We start from the raw sequence: 26714 nt of genomic DNA, 5'->3' as shown, positions 1-26714 counted from the left end.
AAAGAATAAGGAGTAATAAAGGAAAGGACAATTCTGGCATAGGATAAACAAGATTTCGTGACCAACTGGAAGTAGAAGATGAAAAAAGACATAAAAACAAGGACATGAAGATTTACAGTTTAGGAAACTGAGAGTGAAGCCATTAAGATTGAGAAAACAGCACATTTGGCAGGAGAACAAAATGAATACCACCTTAAACCTGGAAGACATCCAGGTTGAGGGATGCATATTCTCTGGCTTAGGGTCTAAGGAACAGCCAACCATTTCCCCCTATCTAGGATACAAGGAGCGACTAGTCATTTCCCATAGTTATCCAGCCCTTCTGTGCTTCTGACTGCCCTCAAGGTCCCATACTTTTCCCCACACATAAAGAAGCGCTTTCATTTCCATCCCCAAACCTGTCTCACTGATGCACATTTATGGCATGGGGAACCTGAAGCGGTAAAATGGATTTCGGTAGCTCCCCAGTCTATTCTTCCTTCCATCTAAATAGACCCCACAGAAATTCAAAACATAAGCATTATCTTTCTATCAAACCATCTTTCTCGATTTCAGCCAAATAAATATGAAGGATCTGTTAAATTAGCAACTAAAAAAAAACTAAGCCAGAATACTAATTTATTAAATTTATTTATAAGAAATACAATTGTCAAAGAAGCAGCTCTCACCCGAAAGAACAGCCCATTATCTCCCTGGAGCAGACTTAGATTGAAACTTAAAAACTGTTTTGATCCAAACATTGCTTACTAAAATGCCAAGAAATCAAAATAGTAATTAATGGATAGTAATTAATGTAGCCATTGATTACCATAACTCTGGGTCACTATTCATTAGTAAAACAAGATTGAGGACTTCAAAAATGAGTGAAGATTGCTAAGGGTACTTTAAGAATAGGGTTGTCTTCCCTATTCTACTGTCGAAATATGGGCGAAATGGGCGATTATACACAAAAATACATTCTCAGCTGGAATGCTACAATGTATCATCACAACAAGGAAAAGTAAAAAATAATTAAATAGAAAAACATGGCCGTGTTTCATAACATACTCAAGACAGAAAAGAGCAAAACGCACCAAGTGTTTAAATTATGAGTTATTTCAACTGTTACAATAATAGAAAACAGATATACAATTCTTTAAACTGTGTCAGAATACAAGAAGATGTTAAGAATGAGATCAGCCCCCAAACTGAGGGCAAAGTGGTGGGCGTGGATAAACCAAACAAAAATAAACTCGACTTAACATAGGAGCAGTCTCACTCTACTGTACTTTGAGATATCCAGAATATTTAAAGGGAGGAGAACCAGGACTCTTCCCCTGGCCCCCAGTGGTCTTTCATCATAGAAAATCTGTTGAGAAGAGGCAAGAAGAGGTGTGTGAAGAAAAAAGGGAGGAGCAACATTCCTTTGAGACCTGTCCGCGTCTCCTGACTGATGAAAGTAGTGACCAAACGGACGTTCCCAGGGTCTTAGAAAAGCCCTCCCTTCCCTTGCTCCAGCTGTTACCTTCCACTTCCTCCGTGCCCTCCATCAGCATATCCTTTGTAAAGTTTGATATCTGGCCAGTGAGGGAAGCCAGGCTGCCCCCGACTTGACCCAGAGACTGGCCCAATCCAGAGCCGAGGACCCCAAGCCAGGACGACATCGCGGCGAGTTTAGAGAACGACCTGGTCCGCTCGGGAAAAAAAAAAAAAAAAAAACGTTTAGCGCCGTCGGGCGATCCGACCAAATATCCTTGAACGCCTGGCAAGGCCGACTCCAGGTTCTGCCTAGAAACGCAGAAGCCTGGCCTGGAATTTTACCAGGGGCCCGCCTCTAGTGACGCAGTCACCCACGGAGGGCCTTCTGCTCATTCCCACCGTCCAGATTGGGCCACTTCTTCCTCAGCTCTAATGACTTTCCCCAGTTCCTTGGGTTACTCCTGCCAACTCGACGCCGGCCGCTATGACACTCGCTCAGAAAGCGGCAGCGGATCACAGAAAGGCGCCGCGGTGGCGTAGACAGGCCCCGCGAAGCCGCCGGACGTGTCCTTGGCGCAAGGGAGGCTGGGATCGCGGAGGACCGAGCGCGGGCTGGGTTAACCGCAGCCAGCGCCTAGCGCAAGGTTAGGTCCACGCAGCCGGCCAGCTTCGGCCGGGGGAGGAATGGCCTGGATAACCGGGGCATCGCGGCGCTCCTCGGCCTCCTGCAGCTGCGTTTCAAAGCAGAGCCGACCCTTGGTGGGTAGTCCGGGGACCCTGCGGACCCTCCTTGTGTTGTTGAAACCTAGTGTTTTAATTGGGACTACACCCAGCGTTGCCGGGAGACTTGGCGGGGACGTTCCACTGCGCAGGAAGTGGCTTCAAATAACTTACACGCGTCACGGTGTCGATTAGCTGCTCCGTGACAGGCACTATGGTAGGAGCTGAGGCTACAAAGATAGAACGGATGGGTTGCCAAAAAAAAAAAAAAAGGAAAAAGGAAAAAAGAAAGGATGGGTTGCAAATTCAGGTGTCCAAGCAGGAAACACACTTTCCTTCTATAGGAGAAATCTCCTCTGGTGCCCTTATGGCTCACAATTGAAACCCTACCTTCTTTAACATACGATGAGCTTTTTTCATGAAGCTGCCCTCACCCAAGTAGTTGAAAAACGGACAACCGTTTTTCAAAATGACTCGTTAGAGAACGGCAGGGCAACTTAATAGAAAAGTGCTGTTTAGTGTCAACGCTCCTATGGTATTGGCGGCACTAGCTATGCAAGTGCCCACACCTCCCTCAGTCCTCAGTTACCCACACTGGCTGTAACACACAGAGTCCTACCTTGCTTGCTTCCTTACCTAAAGGAAGAAAGGTTGTCATGTGACTTTCAAGCAATTGGTGCAGGATACGTGGACACAGCATCTAGCCAGGGAGACTTCCACATTTTTTGGTTTCAAAAGGATATGATAGGGCCGGGCGCGGTGGCTCACGCTTGTAATCCCAGCACTTTGGGAGGCTGAGGCGGGCGGATCACGAGGTCAGGAGATCGAGACCACAGTGAAACCTCATCTCTACTAAAAAATACAAAAAAAAAATTAGCCGGGCGTGGTGGCGGGCGCCTGTAGTCCCAGCTACTCGGAGAGGCTGAGGCAGGAGAATGGCGTGAACCCAGGAGGCAGAGCTTGCAGTGAGCTGAGATTGCGCCACTGCACTCCAGCCTGGGTGACAGAGCAAGACTCCGTCTCAAAAAAAAAAAAAAAAAAAAAAAAAAAAAGGATATGATAGATCTGCAGTTCTTTTAAGCATAGCAATAAGTATACTGGCATCTTTCACTTTGATTATATTCACAAGGGGGCTATCACAGATTGCACAGTTTGTGAACAGAACATTGGGAATGCCTCCAGTATTTGGGATCTGATGGCACCAGGCAATAGTAATTCTCCGTGAAAGCTGAATTGTTTTTTTTTTTTTGAGATGGAGCCTCGCTCTGTGGCCCAGGCTGGAGTGCAATGGCGCGACCTAGGCTCACTGCAACCTCCGCCTCCCAGGTTAAAGCCATTCTCCTGCCTCAGGCTCCAGAGTAGCTGGGACTACAGGCGCCCATTCTTCATTTTACTAATGAGAAACCAGTGCCTAGAAATGTTAAGTAACCCATCCAAAGTCATACAGCTAATAAGTGACAGACCCAGGCAGTCAGGCTTCGGACTCTGCACATCTAACCACTGGGCTGTGATGTTCACATGAATGCAGGGACAGCATTTAATAAACACTTCCAAAATGAGATGTAAATTTTATTTTAAGCACATTCAGATATCCAGTGTGACTCCTGGATGTAAAAAAAAAAAAAAAAAAAAGCGGGGCCGGGTGCAGTGGCTTACGCCTGTAATCTCAGCACTTTGGGAGGCCGAGGCAGGTGGATCACCTGAGGTCAGGCGTTCAAGACCAGCCTGGCCAACATGGTGAAACCCCATCTCTACTAAAAATACAAAAATTAGCGGGATGTGGTGGCAGGCACTTGTCACGGGCGTCCGTGTGAAGAGACCACCAAACAGGCTTTGTGTGAGCAATAAAGCTGTTTATTTCACCTGGGTGCAGGTGGGCTGAGTCACAAAAGAGAGTCAGCAAAGGGTGTTAGGGATGGGGCAGTTTTATAGGATTTGGGTGGGTAGTGGAAAACTACAGTCAAAGGGGGTTGTTCTCTGGCGGGCAGGGGTGGAGGGGTCACAAGGTGCTTGGTGGGGAGCTTCTGAGCTAGGAGAAGGAATTTCACAAGGTAATGTCATCAGTTAAGGCAGGAATCAGCCATTTTCACTTCCTTTGTGATTCTTCAGTTCCTTCAGGCCATCTGGATGTATACGTGCAGGCCTTGGCTCAGAGGCCAGACTTTCCTGTCTTCTTATATTAATAAGAAAAATAAAACAAAATAGTGTTGAAGTGTTGGGGTGGCGAAAATTTTGGGGGGTAGTATGGAGAGATAATGGGCGATGTTTCTCAGGGCTGCTTCAAGCGGGATTAGGGGTGGCGTGGGAACCTAGGGTGGGAGAGATTAAGCTGAAGGAAGATTTTGTGGTAAGGGGTTTTACTGTGGGGTTGTTAGAAGGAGCATTTGCCATATAGAATGATTAGTGATGGCCTGGATATGGTTTTGGATGAATTGAGAAACTAAACAGAAGACACAAGGTCCAAATAAGAGAAGGAGAAAAACAGGTATTAAAGGACTAAGAATTGGGAGGACCCAGGACATCCAATTAGAGAGTGCCCAAGGGGGTTCAGCATAATTACTTGCTTGGTTGGCAAGTTTTTGGGCTCTGTCCTTGAGTTTCTTTATATTGTCATACACCAGGCCAGATTGATTTAGGTAAAAAGAACACTGTTCACTTAAAAATATACAGAGCCCGGCCGGGCGCAGTGGCTCATGCCTATAATCCCAGCACTTTGGGAGGCCGAGGCGGGCAGATCATGAGGTCAGGAGATCAAGACCATCCTGGCTAACATGGTGAAACCCTGTCTCTACTAAAAAAATAAAAAAAATTAGCTGGGTGTGGTGGCAGGCGCCTGTAGTCCCAGTACTTGGGAGGCTGAGGCAGGAGAATGGCATGAACCCGGGAGGTGGAGCTTGCAGTGAGCCGAGATGCGCCACTGCCTGGGTGACAGAGCGAGACTCCGTCTCAAAAAAAAAATATATATATATATATATATACACACACAGACACACACACACACACACACACACACACAGCCCTCCTTTTTCAGCAGTGAGTAAGTCAAGGCCTTGGCAGTTTTGGAGGACAACTGCAGCCAGAGAGTCAACTTGGGCCTGAAGGACTGATAAAGTTTGTGATATGTCTGTGATGCTAGCAGAGAAGTCATTAGAGAGGCTACGGAAGGTTGTGACAGAGGTTGAAATGCCTTCTATTCCAGTACTGAGAGAATAGAGGAGGCAGAAAGTCCTAAACCGACAAGCAAGGGAATTAGTGGAATAACCCTTTTCTGTCGTGTCAGTGTCATGAGAGGAACAGGAAGCTCTTTGGTCCCATTCGCAAATTGAATTTTGGGAGTAAGGAAAATGAGTGTGCATGTGCCTGTCCAGTTAGCAGGTAGACACATGTAGGTAGAGAATCCACAGAGGAAGAAGAGAGCTTGTGCCAGGCAAAACTGGAAATGCAAAGTAAAAAGATGAGAAGGAGTGCTGAAAGGCGTGTCTTGTACCCAGACTCCTAGGGATCCAGCTAGGGCGGCAGCCGTCAGAGGTTGTAATGGGGACTGATGAGGTAACTGTGTAGAGGGGAAGGTTCGATTAAAACGTCGAATGTCTACGAGCAACCTTTCACTGTTATTTACGGGGCTGAGTATAAGTAAACAAGAAGAGGGCCTGGGAGGAGAGTCTGACAAGCAAGGGGAAGGTAGCCAAGGATGGAGTGAAATACAGGGTAAGTGTCTTCCTAAGCAATAATTACTGCTAATGTTTTTAAGTTTGCCTGTATTGATAGAGGGCTTATCTGTAATATGGAGCTGGAAGGCTCCAATTGTTTCAATGATGTGTGTAGTTGGGCTTTGGAGATGAAGAGTGAAGGAACATCAAGAAGGTGAAAGGTTACCCAGGGGAATTCCAGTGGGTCTTTGCCGAGAGATACGTAAAGGAACGGCCGCAGGAAAAGTAGTTTGTGTTGTGAGGGGTCCAAATACGGGGGGAGTAGAGTTGATATAAGGAGAAAGGTTTTTTAAGTAAGTGCGGAGGAGGGTGGCAGCTTGCTCATGTGAAATGTCTGGGGAGGTCTTGCTGGACCTTCTAGAAAGTAAAGAAATTCTTCAGGAGGGTAAAGGTGAGGGCTGTTAAAGGAAGTTCAGAGGTGTAGGGAGACAGGAGATGTTGCCCAGCCTGTATGTAAGGCAGGGGCAGCTGTGTAGGCGCAGGAAGAAAGGGAAATGCAAAGCCAGCAATTGTTCACTAAGGAGGGATTAGAAACGGCTAGGAGAGAGTAAGATTGATAGTGTGGTGGAGATAGCTGGGGAGAGGTAGAGGGTGGCGTAAGAATGGGAGTGAGAATAAGAGTGAGTATAAAAGTAAAGAATAGAACTTCATCAGGGTGAAAGTATTGGAGGGTGCCCTGCCAGCAGAGATCATCTATCCACTCTAAGAGGGAGTTAAGAGTGGCGGTTTGGGGATAGCACCAGGAGATGTCAGCTGCGATGGCTTGGAGAAACAGTGTAAACAGGCAATGTAAACAAGAGTAGGGCATTTATGAGTAGTTGAGAATAGTGAATAGGAGTATGACTAGACAGAAGACAGGGATGACAAGTTTTTGGGGTGCAGTCCAAGTAGTGGGGGTGTCTATGTAAAGCCCTGTTGCAAAAACTAGGGTAAGGACAAACAGACCTAATAGAATGAAGGTATGTATTAGGCTCATAAGGGTTATTACTGTTTTTCAGAAATGCAAGTGAGTTTAAGGGAAGTAGGGGAGAGTACTTGGACTTCCAGGAGGAAGAAGAGAGATCAGGCTGGTTGTCCAATGGGCACAGCTTTATGCTGGAACGGTGAACCCAGTGGGGAGGATCCTGCAGGCGGATGGCAGCTGGGGTACTATAGATGACTAAGTAGGGTCCAGTCCATCGAGGTTGTAGAGTTTGAGGGGTCAGGTTCTTAATAAGAACTGATCGTCCAGCTAGGGTGTCTTCATATGGCTGGGAATCTGGAGTAGGCAAGAGAAGATTAGCAGCCTGGCGAATTTCCTGTTTATCCTGCCGGAGGACTGGAAGATAGTCGCCTAGAGGGCTGCTGTCTGGAATGAGGTTGGGGCCGAGCAAGAAAGTGCGTCCATATAAAAGTTCAAATGGACTGTACCCTGTAGCATCTCGAGGACGGGCTCTAATTCTGAGAAGGGCAAGAGGTGAAAGTACGGTCCAGTCCTTTTTAAGTTGGAGGCTGAGCTTGGTGAGATGTCTTTAAAAGACCATTAGTCCGTTCTACCTTTCCTGAAGATGGAGGACGTTAAGGAGTATGAAGTTTCCACTGAATACCAAAAGCCTGAGAAACTGCTTGGGTGATTTAACTAGTAAAGGCCGGTCCGTTATCGGTCTGTATAGAGGTGGGAAGGCCAAACCGAGGAATTATGTCTGACAGAAGGGAAGAAATGACTGTGGTGGCCTTCTCAGACCCTGTGGGAAAGGGCTGTACCCATCCAGTGAAAGTGTCTACCCAGACCAAGAGGTATTTTAGTTTCCTGACTCCGGGCATGTGAATAGAGTCAATTTGCCAGTCCTGGGCTGGGGCAAATCCCCGAGCTTGATGTATAGGGAAGGGAGGGGGCCTGAATAATCCCTGAGGGGTAGTAGAATAGCAGATGGAACACTGAGAAGTGATTTCCTTGAGGATAGATTTCCATGATGGAAAGGAAATGAGAGGTTCTAAGAGGTGGGCTAGTGGCTTGTAACCTACATGGAAGAGGTTATGAAATGACAACAGAATAGAATGGGTCTGTGAGGCTGGAAGGAGATATTTTCCTTGGTCTAAGAACCACTTGCCTTGTATAGGAAGAGATTGATAGGTGGAAGTTTCAGTCCGTGAGTAGGTGGGAGTGACTGATGAGAAGGAGAAAAACTGGCCGTGAGGGACAGAAGTTGGAAAGCTAGCTGCTTCTTTAGCTACCTTATCAGCATAAGCATTGCCCTGAGCAATGGGATCTGATGCCTTTTGATGGCCCTTGCAGTGAATGACTCCAGCTTCCTTTGGAAGTAAAGCGGCCTTGAGAAGAGTTTTTATTAAGGAGGCATTAATGATGGAGGACCCTTGCGTACTGAGGAAACCTCTTTCTGCCCATATAACAGCATTGTGGTGCAGGATATGGAAGGCATATTTAGAATCAGTATAAATATTGACACGTAGTCCTTTTGCAAGAGCGAGGGCTCGAGTTAAGGCAATGAGTTCGGCTTGCTGAGAGGTAGTGGAGGGGGGCAGAGCAGTAGCTTCAAGGATAGATGTGGAAGATACTACTATAGCATAGCCCGCCTTTGCTGGTGAATGGCGATTAGGCCAGGTGGAACTGCCATCGATAAACCAAGTGTGATCAGGGTGAGGAACAGGAAAGAAGGAAGTATGGGAAAATAGAGTGAATGCCAGGTGGATTAGAGAGATGCAGTCATGGGGGTCAGGTGTGGTATCAGGAATAATGTGGGGGCTAGCCTAAAACAGTAAGGTCAAGTTGTTTGGACAGAAAGGCTACAGGGTGCGGTCCTGGCTCTTGTGTAAGAATTCCAACTGCACAGCCCTGCATTTCGGCTGTGTGTAATGAAAAAAGGGTTGGGATGAGTTAGGGAGAGCTAGTGTGGGAGCGGCTTTTAGGGCTGTTTTTTAAAGAATGGAAAGGGGAGTGGGGAAAGGATTTAGGATTTATGGGGTCAGCTAGGTTCGCTTTTGTGAGTTTGTATAGTGGTTTTGTTAGGATGGCAAAATCAGGTATCCAAAGTCGAAAGTATCCAACCATGCCCAGGAAGGAAGGGAGTTGTTATTTTGTAGAAGGTGTGGGGGTTTGAGAGATCAGTCGGACACGATTGGCAGGGAGAGCACGTGTGTTTTTATGAAGAATTATACTGAGGTAGGTAATGGATGGAGAAGAAATTTGAGCTTTGGAGGGGGATACCCGATATCCCTTGGAGAATAAATGTTGAAAAGTATCTTGTTGAGAAGATTCAAAGGAGGGGCTACAAAGTAGAAGGTCATCAATATATTGAATAAGGTGAGAAGCAGAGGGGTGGAAAGAAAGTAAATCATGAGAAAGAGCTTGACTGAAGTAATGAGGGCTGTCCCTGAAGCCTTGCGGCAGTACAGCCTAGGTAAGCTGCTGGGACTGATGGGTGTCAGGGTCAGTCCAGGTAAAAGCAAAAGAGGCTGGGACGAGGGGTGTAGGGAATAGTGAAAAAAGCATCTGTAAGATCAAGAACAGAATAGTGAGTTGTGGAGGAAGGTATTGAGGACAAACGAGTGTACGTTTTGGGCACCACAGGGTGGATAGGCAAAACAATTTGGTTGATAAGACCCAGATCCTGAACTAACCTGTAAGACTTGTCCAGTTTTTGAACAGGTAAAATGGGAGAATTGTAAGAAGAGTTTATAGGTTTTAGAAGCCCATGCTGTAGCAGGCGAGTGATAAGAGGCTTCAATCCTCTTAAAGCCAGTTGTGGGATGGGATAGTGGCATTGAGCCGGGTAAGGGTGATTAGGTTTTAATGGGATAGTAATGGGTGTTTCATCAGTTGCCAGGGAGGGAGTGGAGGTGTCCCATACTTGTGGGTTAAGGTGGGGGGATATGAGAGGAAGATGTGAAGGAGGCTTTGGGTTGGGAAGAAGGGTGGCAATGAGATGTGGCTGTAGTCCAGGAATAATCAGGGAAGCAGACAATTTGGTTAAAATGTCTTGGCCTAATAAGGGAACTGGGCAGGTGGGGATAACTAAAAAAGAGTGCATAAAAGAATGTTGTCCAAGTTGGCGCCAGAGTTGGGGAGTCTTTAAGGGGTTTAGAATCCTGGCCGTCAATACCCACAACAGTTATGGTGGCAAGGGAAACAGGCCCTTGAAAAGAAGGTAATCTGGAGTGGGTAGCCCCCGTATCGATTAAACGGGATGGACCTACCCTCCACTGTAAGAGTTATCCGAAGCTCGGCGTCCATAATGGTCCAGGGGGCTTCCAAGGCGATCAGGCCCTGTCAGTCTTCAGCTGCTAAGCTGAGAAGATCTGGGAAGGAGTCAGTCAGAGAGCCTTGGGCCAGAGTTCTAGGGGCCCTGGGAGTGGTTGTCAGGTTGGACAGTCCAATTTCCAGTGGGGTCCTGCACAGATGAGACATGGCTTAGGAGGAATCCCGGGCTGTGGGCATTCGTTGGCCCAGTGGCCAGATTTGCGGCACTTGAGGCAAGATCCTGGGGTAGGCGGTCCTGGAGGAATGCCTGGCCGCTGTGGTTCAGGCATTTGGAAGGTCTTGTGTGCTGGAGATGTGGCTGGGGTTTGTCTCACAGTGGAGGTAAGGAATTGCAACTCAGAAATACGTTACTACTTGGCTGCCTCTACTCTATTATTATACACCTTGAAGGTGAGATTAATTAAGTCCTGTTGTGGGGTTTGAGGGCCGGAATCTAATTTTTGGAGCTCTTTCTAATGTCGGGAGTGGGTTGGGTAATAAAATGCATGTTGAGAATAAGATGGTCTTCTGGCCATTCTGGGTCTAGGGCGGTAAAGTGTCTAAGCGTTGTTGCCAAACAGGCCATGAACTGGGTTGAGTTTTTATATTTGATGAAAAAGAGCCTAAACGCTAACAGATTTGGGAGAGGTCGGATAAAGAAAAAGGAGCATTACCCTTGGCTATGCCTTCAGCTCCAGCCACCTCTTTAAGAAGAAATTGTTGGGCAGGTGGGGGAGGGCTAGTCAGGGAAAGAAACTGTAAGCCAGACACGGTGTGAGGAGGGGGTGATAAAAGGATTATAGGGTGGGGGACCGGAGGCTGAGGAAGAATTGGGACCTGGCTCAGCCTGGCGAGGAGCAGCCTGGGGAAGAGGGGAGAGGTCAGATGAGTCCATAGAAAAGGATTCAAAGGACTCAGAGCTTGGGGTGGAGACTGAAGGAACAGACAGGAGAGAAAGAAGAAAGATTTGGGATGAGTCGCATTGGGAGCAGAGACTAGGGAAGGACTAGTGTGTAAAAGAATGCCTGGATGTGAGGCACCTCAGACCATTTGCCCATTTTTAAACAAAATTTATCTAGATCCTGTAGGATAGACAAATCGAAAGTGCCATTCTCTGGCCACTTGGAACTACTGTCAAGTTTGTATTGGGGCCAAGCAGTATTGCAGAAGAAAATAAGGCTTTTAAGTTTTAGGTCAGGTGTGAGTTGAAGAGGTTTTAAGTTCTTGAGAACACAGGCTAAGGGAGTAGAAGGGGGAATGGAGGGCGGAACATTGCCCATAGTGAAGGAAGTAAGTTTAAAGAGAAAGGTAGAGACACAGAGAAGGGGGTGGGTGAGCAGCCAAAGCAGGCGTCCCTGCAATTGACTTGCCACCAAGGGAATGTGGGTGAATGACCAAGACAGGCGCCCCCACGGTGATCAGACACCAATGGAGTGTGGGTGAATAATCAGGCAGGCATCCCCACAGTGATTAAACACCAAGGGAAGACTGTCTTCCTGAGTCCGTGACCAGCACCGGAGTTTTGGGTCCATGGATAAAATGTGTCTCCTTTGTCTCTACTAGAGAGGAAAAAGAACTGGAATTGGAAGGACAGGGAGATTGAAGGGTAGTGAGAGAAGGAGATTGAAGGGTAGCAAGAGAGGATGGAAAAGACTGTTTACCCGATTTGAAATTCATGAGATGTTCCTTGGGTTGGTTGGTCTGAGGACCCGAGGTCGTAGGTGGATCTCCTCATGGAGTGAGGGCAAGGACAGGGGACCGGTCTCCTGAAGGAGTCCTCCTGTCCCGGGTCTTCAGCACCAAATGTCACACACGTCCATGTGAAGAGACTACCAAACAGGCTTTGTGTGAGCAACAAGGCTGTTTATTTCACCTGGGTGAAAAAGAACGAGACATGTAAGTATCTGCGAAAGAGCAATCCAGGCAGAAAGAAACAAATACCTTGAGGCAGGAGAATCCTTGGCAGGTTAGAAAATTAGAAGGAAGGTAAGGATAGCTAGTGCAGAAAATTAGAAGGAAGGCAAGGATGGCTAGTGCAGAAATTAAGTAATTAACATAAAAGCTATGTCCTAAAAGTTTCTCATGGGGGATTTCTTTCTGTGAGATGGACTGTGACCAAAGAAACTTAATAAATAATGTGATAAATAATGTGATGTGATGTCTTGGATGTGCTTCAAAATAATGGAAGTTGACTTTGCTCCCGTGTGTGTGTGTGTGTGTGTGTGTGTAGTGTCTGTGTGTATAATAGAGGTGGGGTAGGTGAAACAAGAATTGTCAGGAACTGATAATTGTTGAAACTGGGTGGTGGGTACATAAGGTTCATTAAACTAGTCTTTTGCTTTTGCATATGTTTGAATTTTTTATAATAAAAAGTTAAAAGACATACAAGTTTGACAGCATTTGAGCTGAAGACATCTCTTCCTTTTTCTGCAAAATATCTCAGTAGCTAATATGTTGCTCTTCATCACTCAATAAGCAGCAAAACCAACCCAGCACAATCGAACACAACACCTCAAACAGAGCCTGTGGACCTCAGAGGCTACAGGTGGTGGGATTGAAGCTGCCCAGCTGGAATTCCAAACCTAGGACAATGGATAGAACAGGAAAAAAAGACAAAAAATAACTATCAGCTGCAAGCTGGTTTCCATTACTCAAGCAGTGGGATCTTCAATATTCCTCAAAGGAAAACAGTTCATCTGTTTTGTGTTTTTTGTTTTTTGTTTTTTGTTTTTGAGATGGAGTCTCACTCTGTCACCCAGGCTGGAGTGCAGTCGTTCCATCTTGGCTCACTGCAACCTCCGCCTCCCAGGTTCAAGCGATTCTCCTGCCTCAGCCTCCTGAGTAGCTGGGATTACAAGCATGCACCACTGTGCCCGGCTAATTTTTTGGCTGGTCTCAAACTCCTGACCTCAAGTGAGCCATCTGCCTTGGCCTCCCAAATTGGTAAGATTACAGGCATGAACCACCACACCCAGCCAGTTCATCTGTTCTGAGAAAACCATCAAAATGAATTTATTTATGCAACTATACATGACTATGTATTCATTGCAGGTAAGTCAAATGTTGTACCAAGATTATATTGCCTTGATTTTTCTACCTTTTGTTCTTCCTGAAGTTAACAGATTCCATTTTTTAAATTTGCACAATTTTCCATTACTACAGAATCTTTCTAAAACTTACCAAGAGAATTGTGAAGTGCTCTGTTTTCAACAAAACATCAAGAATTCTATCGATTGGTTAGACTCAGTTCTCTCTACCCAGGACCCTGTTTTCCTGCTCTACTCTCCTCTGATTATTCTCTGTGCCTTGTTTTCTTCCAAGAAGCTTGTCAGATCTTCTCTTTATTTCTGATGCTCTGAAATTAATAATGGTGTGCTTTGATGTGGGTTTGCATTTGTTTCATACATTATGCTGGGCACCCTGAGCCCTTTCAAAAAAGGCTTTTACTTCTGCGAATTATTTTAATTTTTTTTTTTTTTTTTAGTGATGAATGTCTCCTCTCTAGGGAATCTGCTGTTTCTTTTTTCTTTTTTTTCTTTTTCTTTTTCTTTTCTTTTTTTTTTTTTTGAAATGGGATCTCTCTCTGTCGCCCAGGCTGGAGTCCAATGGCATGATCTCGGCTCACTGCAACCTTCGCCTCCCAGGTTCAAGCAATTCTCCTGCCTTAGCCTCCTTAGTAGCTGGGATTACAGGCATGCGCCACCATGCCCGGCTAGTTTTTGTATTTTTAGTAGAGAAGGAGTTTCACATGTTGGTCAGGCTGGTCTTGAACTCCTGACCTCATGATGCACCCGCCTTGGCCTCCCAAAGTGCTGGGATTACATGAGCCACCGCACCCAGCCTCTTTCAAAGAGTTTTAATCACACCTCCTGATTTTAGTCTACATCTAACCCCCACCTCCCAGGATACTTGTTGCTTTCCTTTCCTGCATATTGCTAGGAACTCTTTAACACTCAGTATTAAGCTTCCTGGTTCTGCTCATTCCTGCATCAAATTGTCATCTTCCAAAAAACAAAAAAAAGTTCGCATCTCTTGCCGGGTGCGGTGGTTCATGCCTGTAATCCCAGCACTTTGGGAGGCTGAGGCGGGCGGATCACCCGAGGTTGGGAGTTCAAGACCACCCTGACCAACATGGGGAAACCCCGTCTCTACTAAAAATACAAAATTAGCTGGGTGTGGTGGCCTGTAATCTCAGCTGCTCTGGAGGCTGAGGTAGGAGAATCACTTGAACCCAGGAGGCGGAGGTTGCGGTGAGCCGGAGATAGCGCCATTGTACTCCAGCTTGGGCAACAAGAGCGAAACTCCATCTCAAAAAAAAAAAAAAAAATTCGCATTTCTCTTCTGTTGTTGTCTCACCTGGAAATGACTGCTAATTGTTCCCCAAAGTCTGTTCTCCCCTTCATATATAGTAATTGAGCCTCCACTTTTTACCTGGATGCATGACAGCCAAGATGCCAGTGCCCATATTGCACCCCCTCATCTCTTTACCACTTTGGTGCACACCAGCCAGCAGTCAGCAGACTGCCTCCAGGTTACTGGAGCCCATACTTTCCAGGTGCCCAGAGAGCTGAAACGCAACCTTATTCAGCCAGAGTTTAAAATTATGCAGCTTGCCTGTTCTGTTGTGGACAACTCTAAGATGTGAATATCCTGCCTCTGGACTGTCTGCAGGACTGAGGCTTTGCTTGATAGGATCCCCTTGCTTGGCTTCCTTCCTTTCCTATTTCCACTGTCTTACTCCCCTATGCCCTTTCCATTTCCTCCTGGAACACTTTTAAAAAATCATTTTCGGCCAGGCACAGTGGCTCATGCCTGTAATCCCAGCACTTTGGGAGGCCGAGGCGGGCAGATCACCTGAGGTCAGGAGTTCGAGATCAGCCTGGCCAACATAGTGAAACCCCGTCTCTACTAAAAGTACAAAAAAGCCGGGCATGGTGGCGCATGCCTGTAGTCCCAGCTACTTGGGAGACTGAGGCAGGAGAATTGCTTGAACCTGGGAGGCAGAGGTTGCAGTGAGCCGAGATCACGCTACTGATCTCCAGCCTGGGTGACAGAGTGAGACTCCATCTCAAAATAAATTAATTAAATAAGTAAATAATCATTTTCACAGGAATCATCATCTCAGGATCTGCCTGTAGGGTACTCAAGCTAAGATGCATGGCAACCCAGAATAAAAACCATCTCGTAGCTAGTAGTTGTCAACTTCTGGCCAATGTAATGTAAATGAAAGTGGTATGCACAACTTTGAGAAGGTAACCCGAAAGAAAAGGTATATAGCCTTTTTCTGCCCTCCTTTTTTTTTTTTTTTCCAATTACTTGAGATGGGGTCTCACTCTGTTGCCCAGGCTGGAGTGCAGTGGTGCGATCATAGCTCACTGCAGCCTCAAACCTCCAGGCTCAAGGTATCCTCTCACCTCAGCCTCCCGAATAGCTGGGACCACAGGTGCATGCCACCACACCCAACTAATTTATTTTTATTTCTTGTAGAGATGAGGTCTCCCCGTGTTGCTCAAGCTGGTCTCAAACTCATGGGCTCATGTGATCCTCCTGCCTTGGCCTCCCAAAGTGCTGGGATGACAGGTATAAGCCACCAAACCCGGCCTCCTTTCTCTTTCTGATTGCTGGGCTGCAACATGAGCACCAACACAGCCATATTAGATCCATGAGCTGACCTTAGCCATGGAAGCCATGTACATAAAGCCATTATGTCAGAGGCCTGTAAACCAGAGCAACTCCATCTTGTTTTTTTTTTTTTTTTTTTTCTCCCAAGATGGAGTCTTGCTGTGTCATCCAGGCTGGAGTGCATGGCGCGATCTCTGCTCACTGCAACCTCCGCCTCCCAGGTCCAAGTGATTCTCCTGCATCAGCCTCCCAAGTAGCTGGCATAATAGGTGCACGCCAACCACGCCCAGCTAATTTTTGTATTTTTAGTAGAGACGGGGTTTTGCCATGTTGGCCAGGCTGGTCTTGAACTCTTGACCTCGTGATCCACCCGCCTCAACCTCCCAAAGTGCTGGGATTACAGGCATGAACCACCGCGCCCGGCCACAACTCCATCTTGAATAGGAGCTGGGTAAAATGAGGCTGAAACCTACTGGGCTGCATTCGCAGACGGTTAAGGCATTCTAAGTCACAGGATGAGATACAAGGTCAACACAAAATACAGGTCATAAAGTCCTTGCCAATAAAACAGGTTGCAGTAAAGGAGCTGGCCAAAACCCACCAAACCCAAAAAGGCCACAAGAGTGACCTCTGGTCCTCCTCGGTGCTACGCCCCCACCAGCACCATGACAGTTTACAAATGCCATGGCAACATCAGGAAGTTACCCTATATGGTCTAAAAAGGGGAGGCATGAATAATCCACCCCTTGTTTAGCATATCAAGAAATAACCATAAAAATGGGCAACCAGCAGCCCTCAGGGCTGCTCTGTCTATGGAGTAGCGATTTTTTATTCCTTTACTTTCTTAATAAACTTGCTTTCACTTTGCACTGTGGACTTGCCCTGAATTCAAGAACCCTCTCTTGGGGTCTGGATCAGGACCCCTTTCCTGTAGCAATTATGTAGAAAGAGCAGATTCCTGACACTGCAATGCTGTATCATCCCTGGACTGGCAGTCTCCACATTTCTTGAAGATGAGAGGAGAAAAAAAAACCCATAGCATGTAAAGTCACTGTTATATTAGTTTGTTTTTGTTTGAGATGGAGTCTTGCTCTGTCACCTAATCTGGAGTGTGGTGGTGTGATCTCGGCTCACTGCAACCTCCACCTCCCAGGTTCAAGCGATTCTCCTGTCTCAGCCACTTCAGTAGCTGGGATTACAGGTGTACGCCACCACGCCCGGCTAATTTTTGTATTTTTAGTAGAGATGAGGTTTCACCATGTTGGTCAGGCTGGTCTCAAACTCCTGACCTCGTGATCCGCCCGCCTCAGCCTTCCAAAGTGCTGGGATTACAAGGTGTGAGCCACTGTGCCGGGGAGGTTTTTGTTTTTGTTTTTTTACAACCAAACCTAATCCAACGAATGCATCTCCTCTCCTGGTCCCTGTGTTCTTGTGGGTTTATATATTTTTCTTTACTTTAACCTAGGTGAGATTTTGGAAGGGAGCAAATATAGTGATCAATCCTCTGTATTTTTTATTGTGATAAGATATATATAACACAAAATTTTGTAACCATTTTCAGTTGTTAAATGGTTATACGGTTCACTGGCATTAAGTACATTCACGTTGTTGTGCAGCCATCACAACTGTCCATCTCCAGAACTTTTCTCATCTTCCCAAACTGAAACTCCATACTTGTTAAACGACTCCTAATTTTCCCCTCTACCATCCCCCGGCAACCACCATTCTACTTTCTGTCTCTATGAGTTTGACTATTCCAAAGATCTTATGTAAATAGAATTATACACTATTAATCCTCTGCATTTGACTAGAAGCCCCTGGAAGATGTGTGAGACAGTGGTTCAAAGCAGTTAAATCTGGCTGGGTTAGGTGGCTCATGCCTGTAATCCCACAACTTTGGGAGGCCGAGGCGGGTGGATCACCTGAGCTCAGAAGTTCTAGACCAGCCTGGGCAACATGGCAAAACCCCGTCTCTACTAAAAATACAAAACTTAGCTGGATGTGGTGGCCCACGTCTGTAATCCCAGCTATTCGGGTGGCTGAGGCAAGAGAATTGCTTGAGCCCAGGAGGCAGAGGTTGCCGTGAGCCGAGATCGTGCCACTGCACTCCAGCTTAGGCGACAGAACGAGGCCCTGTCTCAAAAAAAAAGGCAGTTAAATCTGCTCTGGGTCTGGCAAAAGGGGTTTCAGTGTTGGAGACAGAAATGCCCCTGTGCAGAATTCAAACACAGCTTTTGGAAAAAATGGATCTGGAGAAGGCACGGAAGCAATGGAGGTGGCATAGAATCTGCTCCCTCCTGGCCTGCTGCGCTAGTTTGAGCCACTTTAGAGGGGTGAAGAACAAGACTTAGCAGGACTCGGCACAAGAAGAGTTCCTTGGGGCCCATGTAGTGACATGTGGCTCAGGGCTGAGACAAAGGCCATTAATCTCTGCTCAGCTTGGATTATAGTACCTGTCTGGTATTCAAGAATTTGACATTTTCGGACTTGGTATTTTCCATCTTATTTTTTTAACCAGGTTACTGCTGGTATGTAAAAAAGCTATTGGTTTTGATGGATAAATGAATAAGCAAAATCTGCATATATCATACAATGGAATATTATTCAGTTTTTAAAAAGAAAATTCGGATGTATGCTACAACATGGATGAACCTTGACATGCTAAGTGAAATACATTAGTCACAAAAAAACCCTACAAATACTGAATGATTCCACTTATAGGAGATACTTAGAATCAGAGACAAAGTAGAATGGTAGTTGTCAGGGTCTGGGGAAGGGAGGAAGGATAGGGAGCCATACTGACTGACTGAGCTCCTCTCTACCCTAATACAAGAGACTCTCATAGGCAGGGATATCATCACCCCTATTCAGCCTGAAGAAGTTACAGAAGATGGATCTTCATCCCTCTGCAACCCTTAGGATTAAGGGTTTTCTTATAAAAGGGAGTAGGGAAATATCAGAGGCATTTGAACCAGAGCAACTCTATCTTGAATAGGGGCTGGGTAAAATGAGGCCGAGACCTACTGGGCTGCATTCCCAGATGGTTAAGGCATTCTAAGTCACAGGATGAGATAGAAGGTCTGCGTAAGATACAGGTCATAAAAACCTTGATGATAAAACAGGTTGCAGTAAAGAAGCCGGCTGAAAAAGCCAAAATTGTGATGAAAGTGACCTGTGGTCCTCCTCACTGCTACACTCCCATTAGCACCATGACAGTTGACAAATGCCATGGCAATGCCAGGAAGTTACCCTAAATGGTCTAAAAAGGGGAGGCTTGAATAATCCACCCCTTGTTTAGCATATCATCAAGAAATAACCAGCCAGGCGAGGTGGCTCATCCCAGCACTTTGGGAGGCCAAGGCGGGTAGGTCACGAGGTCAAGAGATCGAGACCTTCCTGGCCAACACGGTGAAACCCCGTCTCTACTAAAAATACAAAAGTTAGCTGGGCGTGGTGGCGCATGCCTGTAGTCCCAGCTACTCAGGAGGCTGAGGCAGGAGAATTGCTTGAACCCGGGAGGTGGAGGTTGCAGTGAGCTGAGATCATGCCACTGCACTCCAGCCAGGTGACACAGCGAGACTGTCTTTAAAAAAAAAAAAAAAAAAAAAAAGCGGGGGATGCGGGGGCGGCAACCAGCAGCCCTCAGCGCTACTCTGCCTATGGGGTAGCCATTCTTTTATTCCTCTACTTTCTTTTTTTTTTTTTTTTTTTTTTTTTTTTGAGACGGAGTCTCGCTCTGTCACCCAGGCTGGAGTGCAGTGGCGCAATCTCGGCTCACTGCAAGCTCCGCCTCCCGGGTTCACGCCATTCTCCTGCCTCAGCCTCTCCGAGTAGCTGGGACTACAGGCGCCCGCCACCACGCCCGGCTAATTTTTTGTATTTTTTAGTAGAGACGGAGTTTCACCGTGGTCTCGATCTCCTGACCTCGTGATCCGCCCGCCTCAGCCTCCCAAAGTGCTGGGATTACAAGCGTGAGCCACCGCGCCCGGCCTCCTCTACTTTCTTAATGAACTAGCTCTCAATTTATGGACTTGCCCTGAATTCATTCTTGCACAAGATCCAAGAACCCTCTCTTGGGGTCTGGATCGGCCCCCTGTCCTGTAATGTTACTATGTCTCAAAATTTGTGCCCAATCCTAATTAAAGCTAAAATGAATAGACAACCCTCATAAAATTTGAGGACAATATATTCCTCAATCAGTCTAGGTGGATTCCAATCATTACATTTGGATTCTGGTGTCCAGAGTTGGATAAAATGAGGAAAAGCAGCACTTGAAAATTGCTACTAATGTGCTTTGTTTGGCCCTCAGCGTTAAAAATCAACTGAGCAAACATTTATGATTTTTTTAAGGCAGTATTCTGTCTCTATTTTTTTTAATAGAGATGGGGTCTCTTTATGTTGCCCAGGCTGGTCTCAAACTCCTGGGGTCAAGTGATCCTTCTACCTCGGCCTCTCAAAGTGCTAGGATTAAAGGTGTGAGCCACTGGCGCCGGGCCAGTTGAGCAACATTTAAAAAATATATTTCAAACAAAAATTTGGAATTCTCAGCTTCTCTTGGAAAAGACTGAGGATCCCGTAATAATGGACCTTTTGGCAGGCAGTAAGCTGGAATAGAATATCAATGGACTGTGCTGGCCTGCGTTATTCATATTCATCACTGCAGCTGGTTAAGAACAATCCATACACCAGTGCTTCTCAAGCTTCACTCTATACTTTAGTGTCCTGGGGATCTTGTAAAAAGTGCAAATTCTGATTCAGTAGGTCCGAGTGTGGCCTGAAACTCCACATTTCTGAAAAACTCACAGGTGATACAGATGCTGCTGGTCCTCCACCCATACCTTTTTCCTGCTTTGTCGCCCAGGCTAGAATTCAGTGGCAAGATCATAGCTCACTGCAGCCTCGAACTCCTGGGCTCAAGCAATCCTCCTGCTTCTGCCTCCTGGGTAGCTGGAATTGCAGATGCAAGCCACCAAGCCCAGCTCTAATCATACTTTGAATAGCTATGAATTAACAATAAATACAAATTCAAAAGGAAATAGAAAAGCAAACATTATCTTTATTTAATAATCTTTGATATTTAAAATACAACTCATTGAACATCCACACTTAACAACAGAATCCTCAGCGTTCAACAGTGCTTTGGAAGCCCGGCTTTTCTAATGACCAGACAGGAAGGCCTGTGTGTGTAATAACAGCAAATGAACTTACGAGGGAGCACACACAGAAGGGCTGCAGGGGCTAGGTCCTGAGCAAGCGGCACTGCCACAGTGCACTTGTATCATGGCCAAACAACAATGCTTTTTGTTTCAGATATTTTCTGTACTTGAATTTCAAATATTTATACAGAACAGTAACTTTTAAAAAGTTATTCCTAATAGCCCAGTGTTGTAAAAATTAATCACATTTAAAATGTATGTTTTCCTCTTTCAAAAAAAAAAGCATTAAAAAAATTCTGAAAACATTCCTTGAACTATGCAAGAGACAAGTGAGAGCTCCCTAAAGGCATCAGGAATATCCATTTATATTTCACTAATGTTTCTCATTGCTTTGTCCATGAATCCACAGGCTTAAAATGTTTTTTGATATGCTATTAAACATGCCAATTACGACAAATTTAGAAGTTACGTTATTAGCACTAATTCTTAAAATGCCAGACCACCTGGAAAAAATAAAAATAGCAAAGATTTTCTTCAAATTAAAAAACGAAAATCAAAATTCTAGAATTTACCAACGATGTCAATAATCTTCATTCATGAAAGCAAATTTGAACAAAAATACTTTTATTATGTTTAAGACTTTAAAAAAATACAAAGCCAGCTCATTTTTTAAAGCAAAAAGATGCTGGTTATAAAGGGACCAGGAATAAAAGAAAGTTTTTATTTTGAATATGAAAAATAAAAAGTTATTTACATTGCTGACATGATTAGTTGATCCAATCTGGTATTTCTTAATTAGGGTCACATATATCATATATCCATACTTGTTAAGGACTCGATACAACAAACAATTCACTTTGAAAACAGTGGCCCAAGGCCAGGCATGGTGGCCTGCACCTGTAATCCCAGCACTTTGGGAGGCCAAGGCAGGCAGATCACCTGAGGTCAGGAGTTTGAGACCAGCCTGACTAACATCGTAAAAATCCGTCTCTACTAAAAAAACAAATATTCGCCGGGTGTAGTGGCAGGTATCTGTAATCCCAGGTACTTGGGAGGCTGAGGCAGGAGAATTGCTTGAACCCGGGAGGTGGAGGTTGCAGTGAGCCAAGATCGTGCCATTGCACTCCAGCCTGGGCAGCAGAGCTAGACTCTGTCTCAGAAAAAAAAAAAAAAAAAGAAAGAAAAAGAAAATAGCGGCCCAAGGCCTCTTCGTTTCCGGATTAAAAAAAAAAAAAAAAAACCTTTAAGACGGAGTTCACTCTTGTTGCCCAGGCTAGGGTGCAATGGCATGATCTCAGCTCACTGCAACCTCCACCTCCTGGGTTTAAACGATTCTCCTGCCTCAGCCTCCCAAGTAGCTGGGATTACAGGTGCCCACCACCACACCTGGCTAATTTTTGTATTTTTAGTAGAGATGGGGTTTCACCATGTTGGCCAGGCTCATCTCGAACTCCTGACCTCAGGTGATCCACCTGCCTCAGCCTCCCAAAGTGTTGGGATTACAGGCGTGAGCCACCGCGCCCGGCTGGGATAAAGTTTTTAATAGGAAGTCATATATATATATATGAATATAAAAAAATACATATATATATATGTATTTTTTTTTTTTCAGAGACAGAGTCTCACTCTGTTGCGCAAGCTGGAATGCAGTGGTGAGCCCTCGGCACTCTGCAACCTCTGCCTCCTAGGTTCATGCGATTCTTAGCCTCCTGAGTAGCTGGGATTACAAGTGTGTGCCACCACGCCCGGCTAATTTTTGTATTTTTAGTAGAGACAAGGTTTCACCATGTTGCCCAGACTGGTCTTGAACTCCTGGCCTGAATTGATTCGCCCGCCTCAGCCTCCCGAACTGCTGGGATTACAGGCGTAAGCCACTGCGCCCAGCTGGGAGGTCATCAATATTAATTATTGAATCCTCCTAAGAATTTAAAACATCAAGATTTTTCTACTTAAGATTTTAAAATTATCATATTTTGATTATGCACTGAATCTATTTTTTATCTGTACAGGTCCAATGGGCTGGTTTTAAGAATTTAGTAGCTCTTGGCACTAGCATGATTTTTTTTTTTTTTGAGACAGAGTCTCACTCTGTTGCCCAGGCTAGAGTGCAGTGGCACCATCTCGGCTCACTGCAACCTCTGCCGCCAGGGTTCAAGCGATTCTCCTGCCTCGTAGCTGGGATTACAGGCACCTGCCACCGAGACCGGCTAATTTTTGTAGTTTTTAGTACAGACGGGGGTCTCACCATCTTGGCCAAGCTGGTCTTGAACTCCTGACCTCGTGATCCACCCGCTTTGGCCTCCCAAAATGCTGGGATTACAGGCGTGAGCTACCACGCCCAGCCGGCACTAGCATGATTTCAAAAATAGTATCAAAAATTCAGACATTCAAAATGTGATTTAGGCTCTGACTGAAATAAAATTTATTTTATTCAACTTAATATTAAATGAAACAATATGGACTACTGGTAGTTTTGTCTGCAATGATACTCAACTGGTTTTGAGTTTTTTTCCTCATTTACTTTGGCATCATGAATAAAGCCTTAAGAAAAATCAAGTTTTAAGGACGAAAAAAAAAAAGCACCACCTTAAATAAAATATTCTGTGAACTGTAAATTATTTGGCCAAGATCTTAGTATAGAGTTTACCTGCAGCAGCCTTTTCAAACAGTTTATATTACTGAAATATGTATATGATTAACGTAAAAAACATAGATTGATGGTTTTAGATCAGAGATTAACTATTCTGAATTTTAAAAACATAAATTACTCATTAAATCCATGACATCTGAAAATACGAAAGTGGTATTTCCAAGGCTTATTTAAACTTCTACTAGCATCACCACTGTACATACTTGATCCCAGTAATACAAATTATACATTAGAAAAATGATACCAATAGTTTAAATATTAAACATTAAGATGTTCCCAATTAGTAAAACAAAATGGAAATCTTTAATACACTTCTTAGCAGGACAGTTCTTGTGAATTTAGTTGTTCCTGACTTTCTTGCAGGTGGTTTACAGTAAATGGCAGTAACTGATGTATGAACTACAGCTTTGCATAACTTTTAACTTTTTTGATACTATGGTTACTTGCACTGGCATCTTTTCATACTGGCCAATCAATTAAGAAATGGAATCTAAACATTCAATTAAATTTAAGCCAACCCCACCAAGATGGCAGTTCACTAGTGATTCTGGATCTGCCTGCTAAATGTAACAATTTCACAACAAACTACACAAACACATTCAAACACATCCAGTGTGTGCTCAGCTCTGCTTTAAAAACTCTCTAGCTGGCCAGGCGCAGTGGCTCATGCCTGTAATCCTAGCACTTTGGGAGGCCAAGGCAGGCGGATCACCTGAGGTCAGGAGTTCGAGACCAGCCTGGCCAAACATGATGAAACCGTGTCTCTACCAAAAATGCAAAAATCTGCCAGGTGTGGTGGTGGGCGCCTGTAATCCCAGCTACTCTGGAGGCTGAGGCAAGAGAATTGCTTGAACCCAGGAGGTGGAAGCTGTAGTGAGCCGAGATCATGCCACTGCCCTCCAGCCTGGGAGACATAGCAAGACTCCATCTCAAAAAAAAACAAAACAAAAACAAAAACAACAAAAAAAAACTCTCCAGCAACTAAAAGTCAAACATGCCATATTTTCTTAAGTGCTTTAACTAGGGTATATATGAACTTTATAATCTAAAGTTAAAACTTTAAAATGCATATTGGTTTTCTCATTTTTATATTAGGTAGCTCATCAATTCAAGTGTATGAAAAGTTTAGTTTAAATTTTCAATGGAAAAAGGTAATGAACAAATATCCATGGAAAATATGACTAACACACTGGTAATAATTAACATAAATATTCAGTCTTAAAATATTTAGCTTTTTAAATCTTGAGGAAGTAGTAGTAAATTCCAACATCCCTTGCAGTTTTAAAGTTTTATAATTCTTCTGAAACATTTTTAACTATTAAAAGAAAACTTTAGATTTTAAAATAAAGCTATCCCTTTGTGTAAGGGAAACTTCAGAAAACTGACTGGCACAAAATAATGACTTAAAAAATCTGTTATATCCAAGAAAAAACTATTTTATAATCATAAATAAAAGATATTTTTTCTCTTTTCAGTTAGTTAGCAATAAATCCTAGATCAAAAAACTTTCCTTGATAAAATGTGTGCGCCACACACCAGGAGGGCAATATACCATATTTTAATTTTCGAAGTTGTCAGCTGAAATTTCTTGGATTTTAGCTTATGAACAATTCAACATTCAAAAGAGCTTCAAAAGGGGATGGAGAACGAGGGATAGGGAACACAGAAACTAAAACATCAATTTCAGAGACATGGTTTTCACCAAAATGATACTACCCTATTGACCCAGCAAGAAACTCTCTGTACATCTCAATTAAAGAGAATATTTATCAAAACTATGGACTTTCTTATTTACAGACCCACTAAGTACTGTGACTTCTATTGTTCTTAAGCTATCTAAACATGATGCAAGTGTCAAATCACAGTATAAATTTAAACATATTTTCATTAGTAAATTATTTTCATGTTCCAGATCACCATCTTTGATAAGCTATACCTACTAAAAGATGTGAAGCAGACACCTATATTCCATGACTCAACTGTAAAGAGAACAGAAAGCTCCAGTCATAGGAGAAAAAATAAAATAAAACTGCTATTAAAATTGAAGGCCAAATTTCATGTATCATACATTCATGGTGGGTACATACGTTTAGTCTTCTAACAGAAGGAGACTTGCCTGCATACTATGCTTCTCCTAGTTTTCTCAATTGGAGAAAAAAGGAAAAAATAAGGCGCGGGAAGAAGGGGTTGCAACAAAGCTGTAAGGTTTTGATATAAGTGAAAAGACATTCATAAAGCATCTGGGAAAGCACATGCTCACACATTTTAAAAAATGCTCATTTATTCTCAAGTACTTGTGCAGGGCTGATTTCAGAGTTTAGGAATGCACCAGTCATGAAATAATGATCCCATCGTAGGGCTTAAATGCTAAACCTCAGAAAAGATTACCATCTTCAAAAGAATTGTGGGAAAATAATGAAAACCAGGTAGCAGAAAAGTTGTGATCAGAGAAAACAACACAAGAAAACACTGGAGCACACGGTATACAGTTGAAGGGAGAACCGTTCATCCTTCTAGAACCATTACTATTATCAACACAGACTAGAGATACTTTCTTGAAAGGTTAATTTGGTTAATAAGAAATGAAAGCCACTATTACATGTGAGCCAAATTACCTACAAGAGAGAAAAGGAAAACAAACCACATGGAAAAAGCCTGAGGCAAGAGCTAATTAGCTGGTCTGCAAAAAGATCCAAGAAAAATGCCCTAACTTTAGATATGTTAGATATTGCACACTCAAAAAAGAAAAAGAAACATTTAGAAAACTATTTTAAATGTCTTTAATTGCTGAACGCCTCTTTGGCTAATATTTGGAAGATCATTATTTAGTCCTACAACTGACGCATTGTTCCACTTTCCCATCATTTTGTTTGCAAACCACTAAAAGTCTTATTTCCTCATCTCTTTGACACATTACCAAAGTGGACCTTATGCTGTAATCACACAGGATAATGTTGGAAAGTATGAATATCTAAATTATTTTGTAAACGTATTATTTTTTCCTTCTGTTTTCAAATCATTTCTGACAGTTTCTAAAGACATGGTCACAGCTGCCTGAAGCATGTCGTCTTCACTCATAGCATCACCTGTTGGGAAACAAAACCACATTTGTTTAAAATTTCCAGAAAATTCTCAAAGTCATCAAAAGGTAAACTCTCAGA

General features: G+C 44.2%; 2 protein-coding genes and 1 long non-coding RNA gene across 19 annotated transcripts in view; 1 reads left to right on the top strand and 2 right to left on the bottom strand.

Moving 5' to 3' along the window:
* TRIP11 (thyroid hormone receptor interactor 11) overlaps window positions 1-3785 on the bottom strand; it is a 79138-nt gene extending 75353 nt beyond the window's left edge. For all 6 annotated transcript variants that reach the window (XR_008659351.2, XR_008659353.2, XR_008659352.2 and 3 more), the window contains exon 1: window positions 1505-3785. Coding sequence is in view for 3 of the 6 variants with exons in the window: in XM_055288365.2 (XP_055144340.1) it covers window positions 1505-1643 (139 nt within the window). In the remaining 3 variants the exon portion in view is untranslated. The remainder of the gene's footprint in view (window positions 1-1504) is intronic.
* Window positions 2117-25514, top strand: LOC129487526 (uncharacterized). Its single transcript, XR_008659355.2, has 3 exons — window positions 2117-2217; window positions 15613-15705; window positions 25466-25514. It is a non-coding gene; the product is annotated as an uncharacterized lncRNA (long non-coding RNA).
* ATXN3 (ataxin 3) overlaps window positions 20784-26714 on the bottom strand; it is a 44284-nt gene continuing 38353 nt past the window's right edge. For all 12 annotated transcript variants that reach the window (XM_055288383.2, XM_055288385.2, XM_055288392.2 and 9 more), the window contains one exon: window positions 20784-26639. In XM_055288383.2, the coding sequence (XP_055144358.1) occupies window positions 26530-26639 (110 nt within the window). In that variant the 3' untranslated portion in view covers window positions 20784-26529. The remainder of the gene's footprint in view (window positions 26640-26714) is intronic.

This window comes from Symphalangus syndactylus, chromosome 8 (genome assembly GCF_028878055.3).
Source record: "Symphalangus syndactylus isolate Jambi chromosome 8, NHGRI_mSymSyn1-v2.1_pri, whole genome shotgun sequence".
Classification (NCBI taxonomy): domain Eukaryota; kingdom Metazoa; phylum Chordata; class Mammalia; order Primates; family Hylobatidae; genus Symphalangus; species Symphalangus syndactylus.
This window is presented reverse-complemented; position numbering and strand designations above follow the sequence as displayed.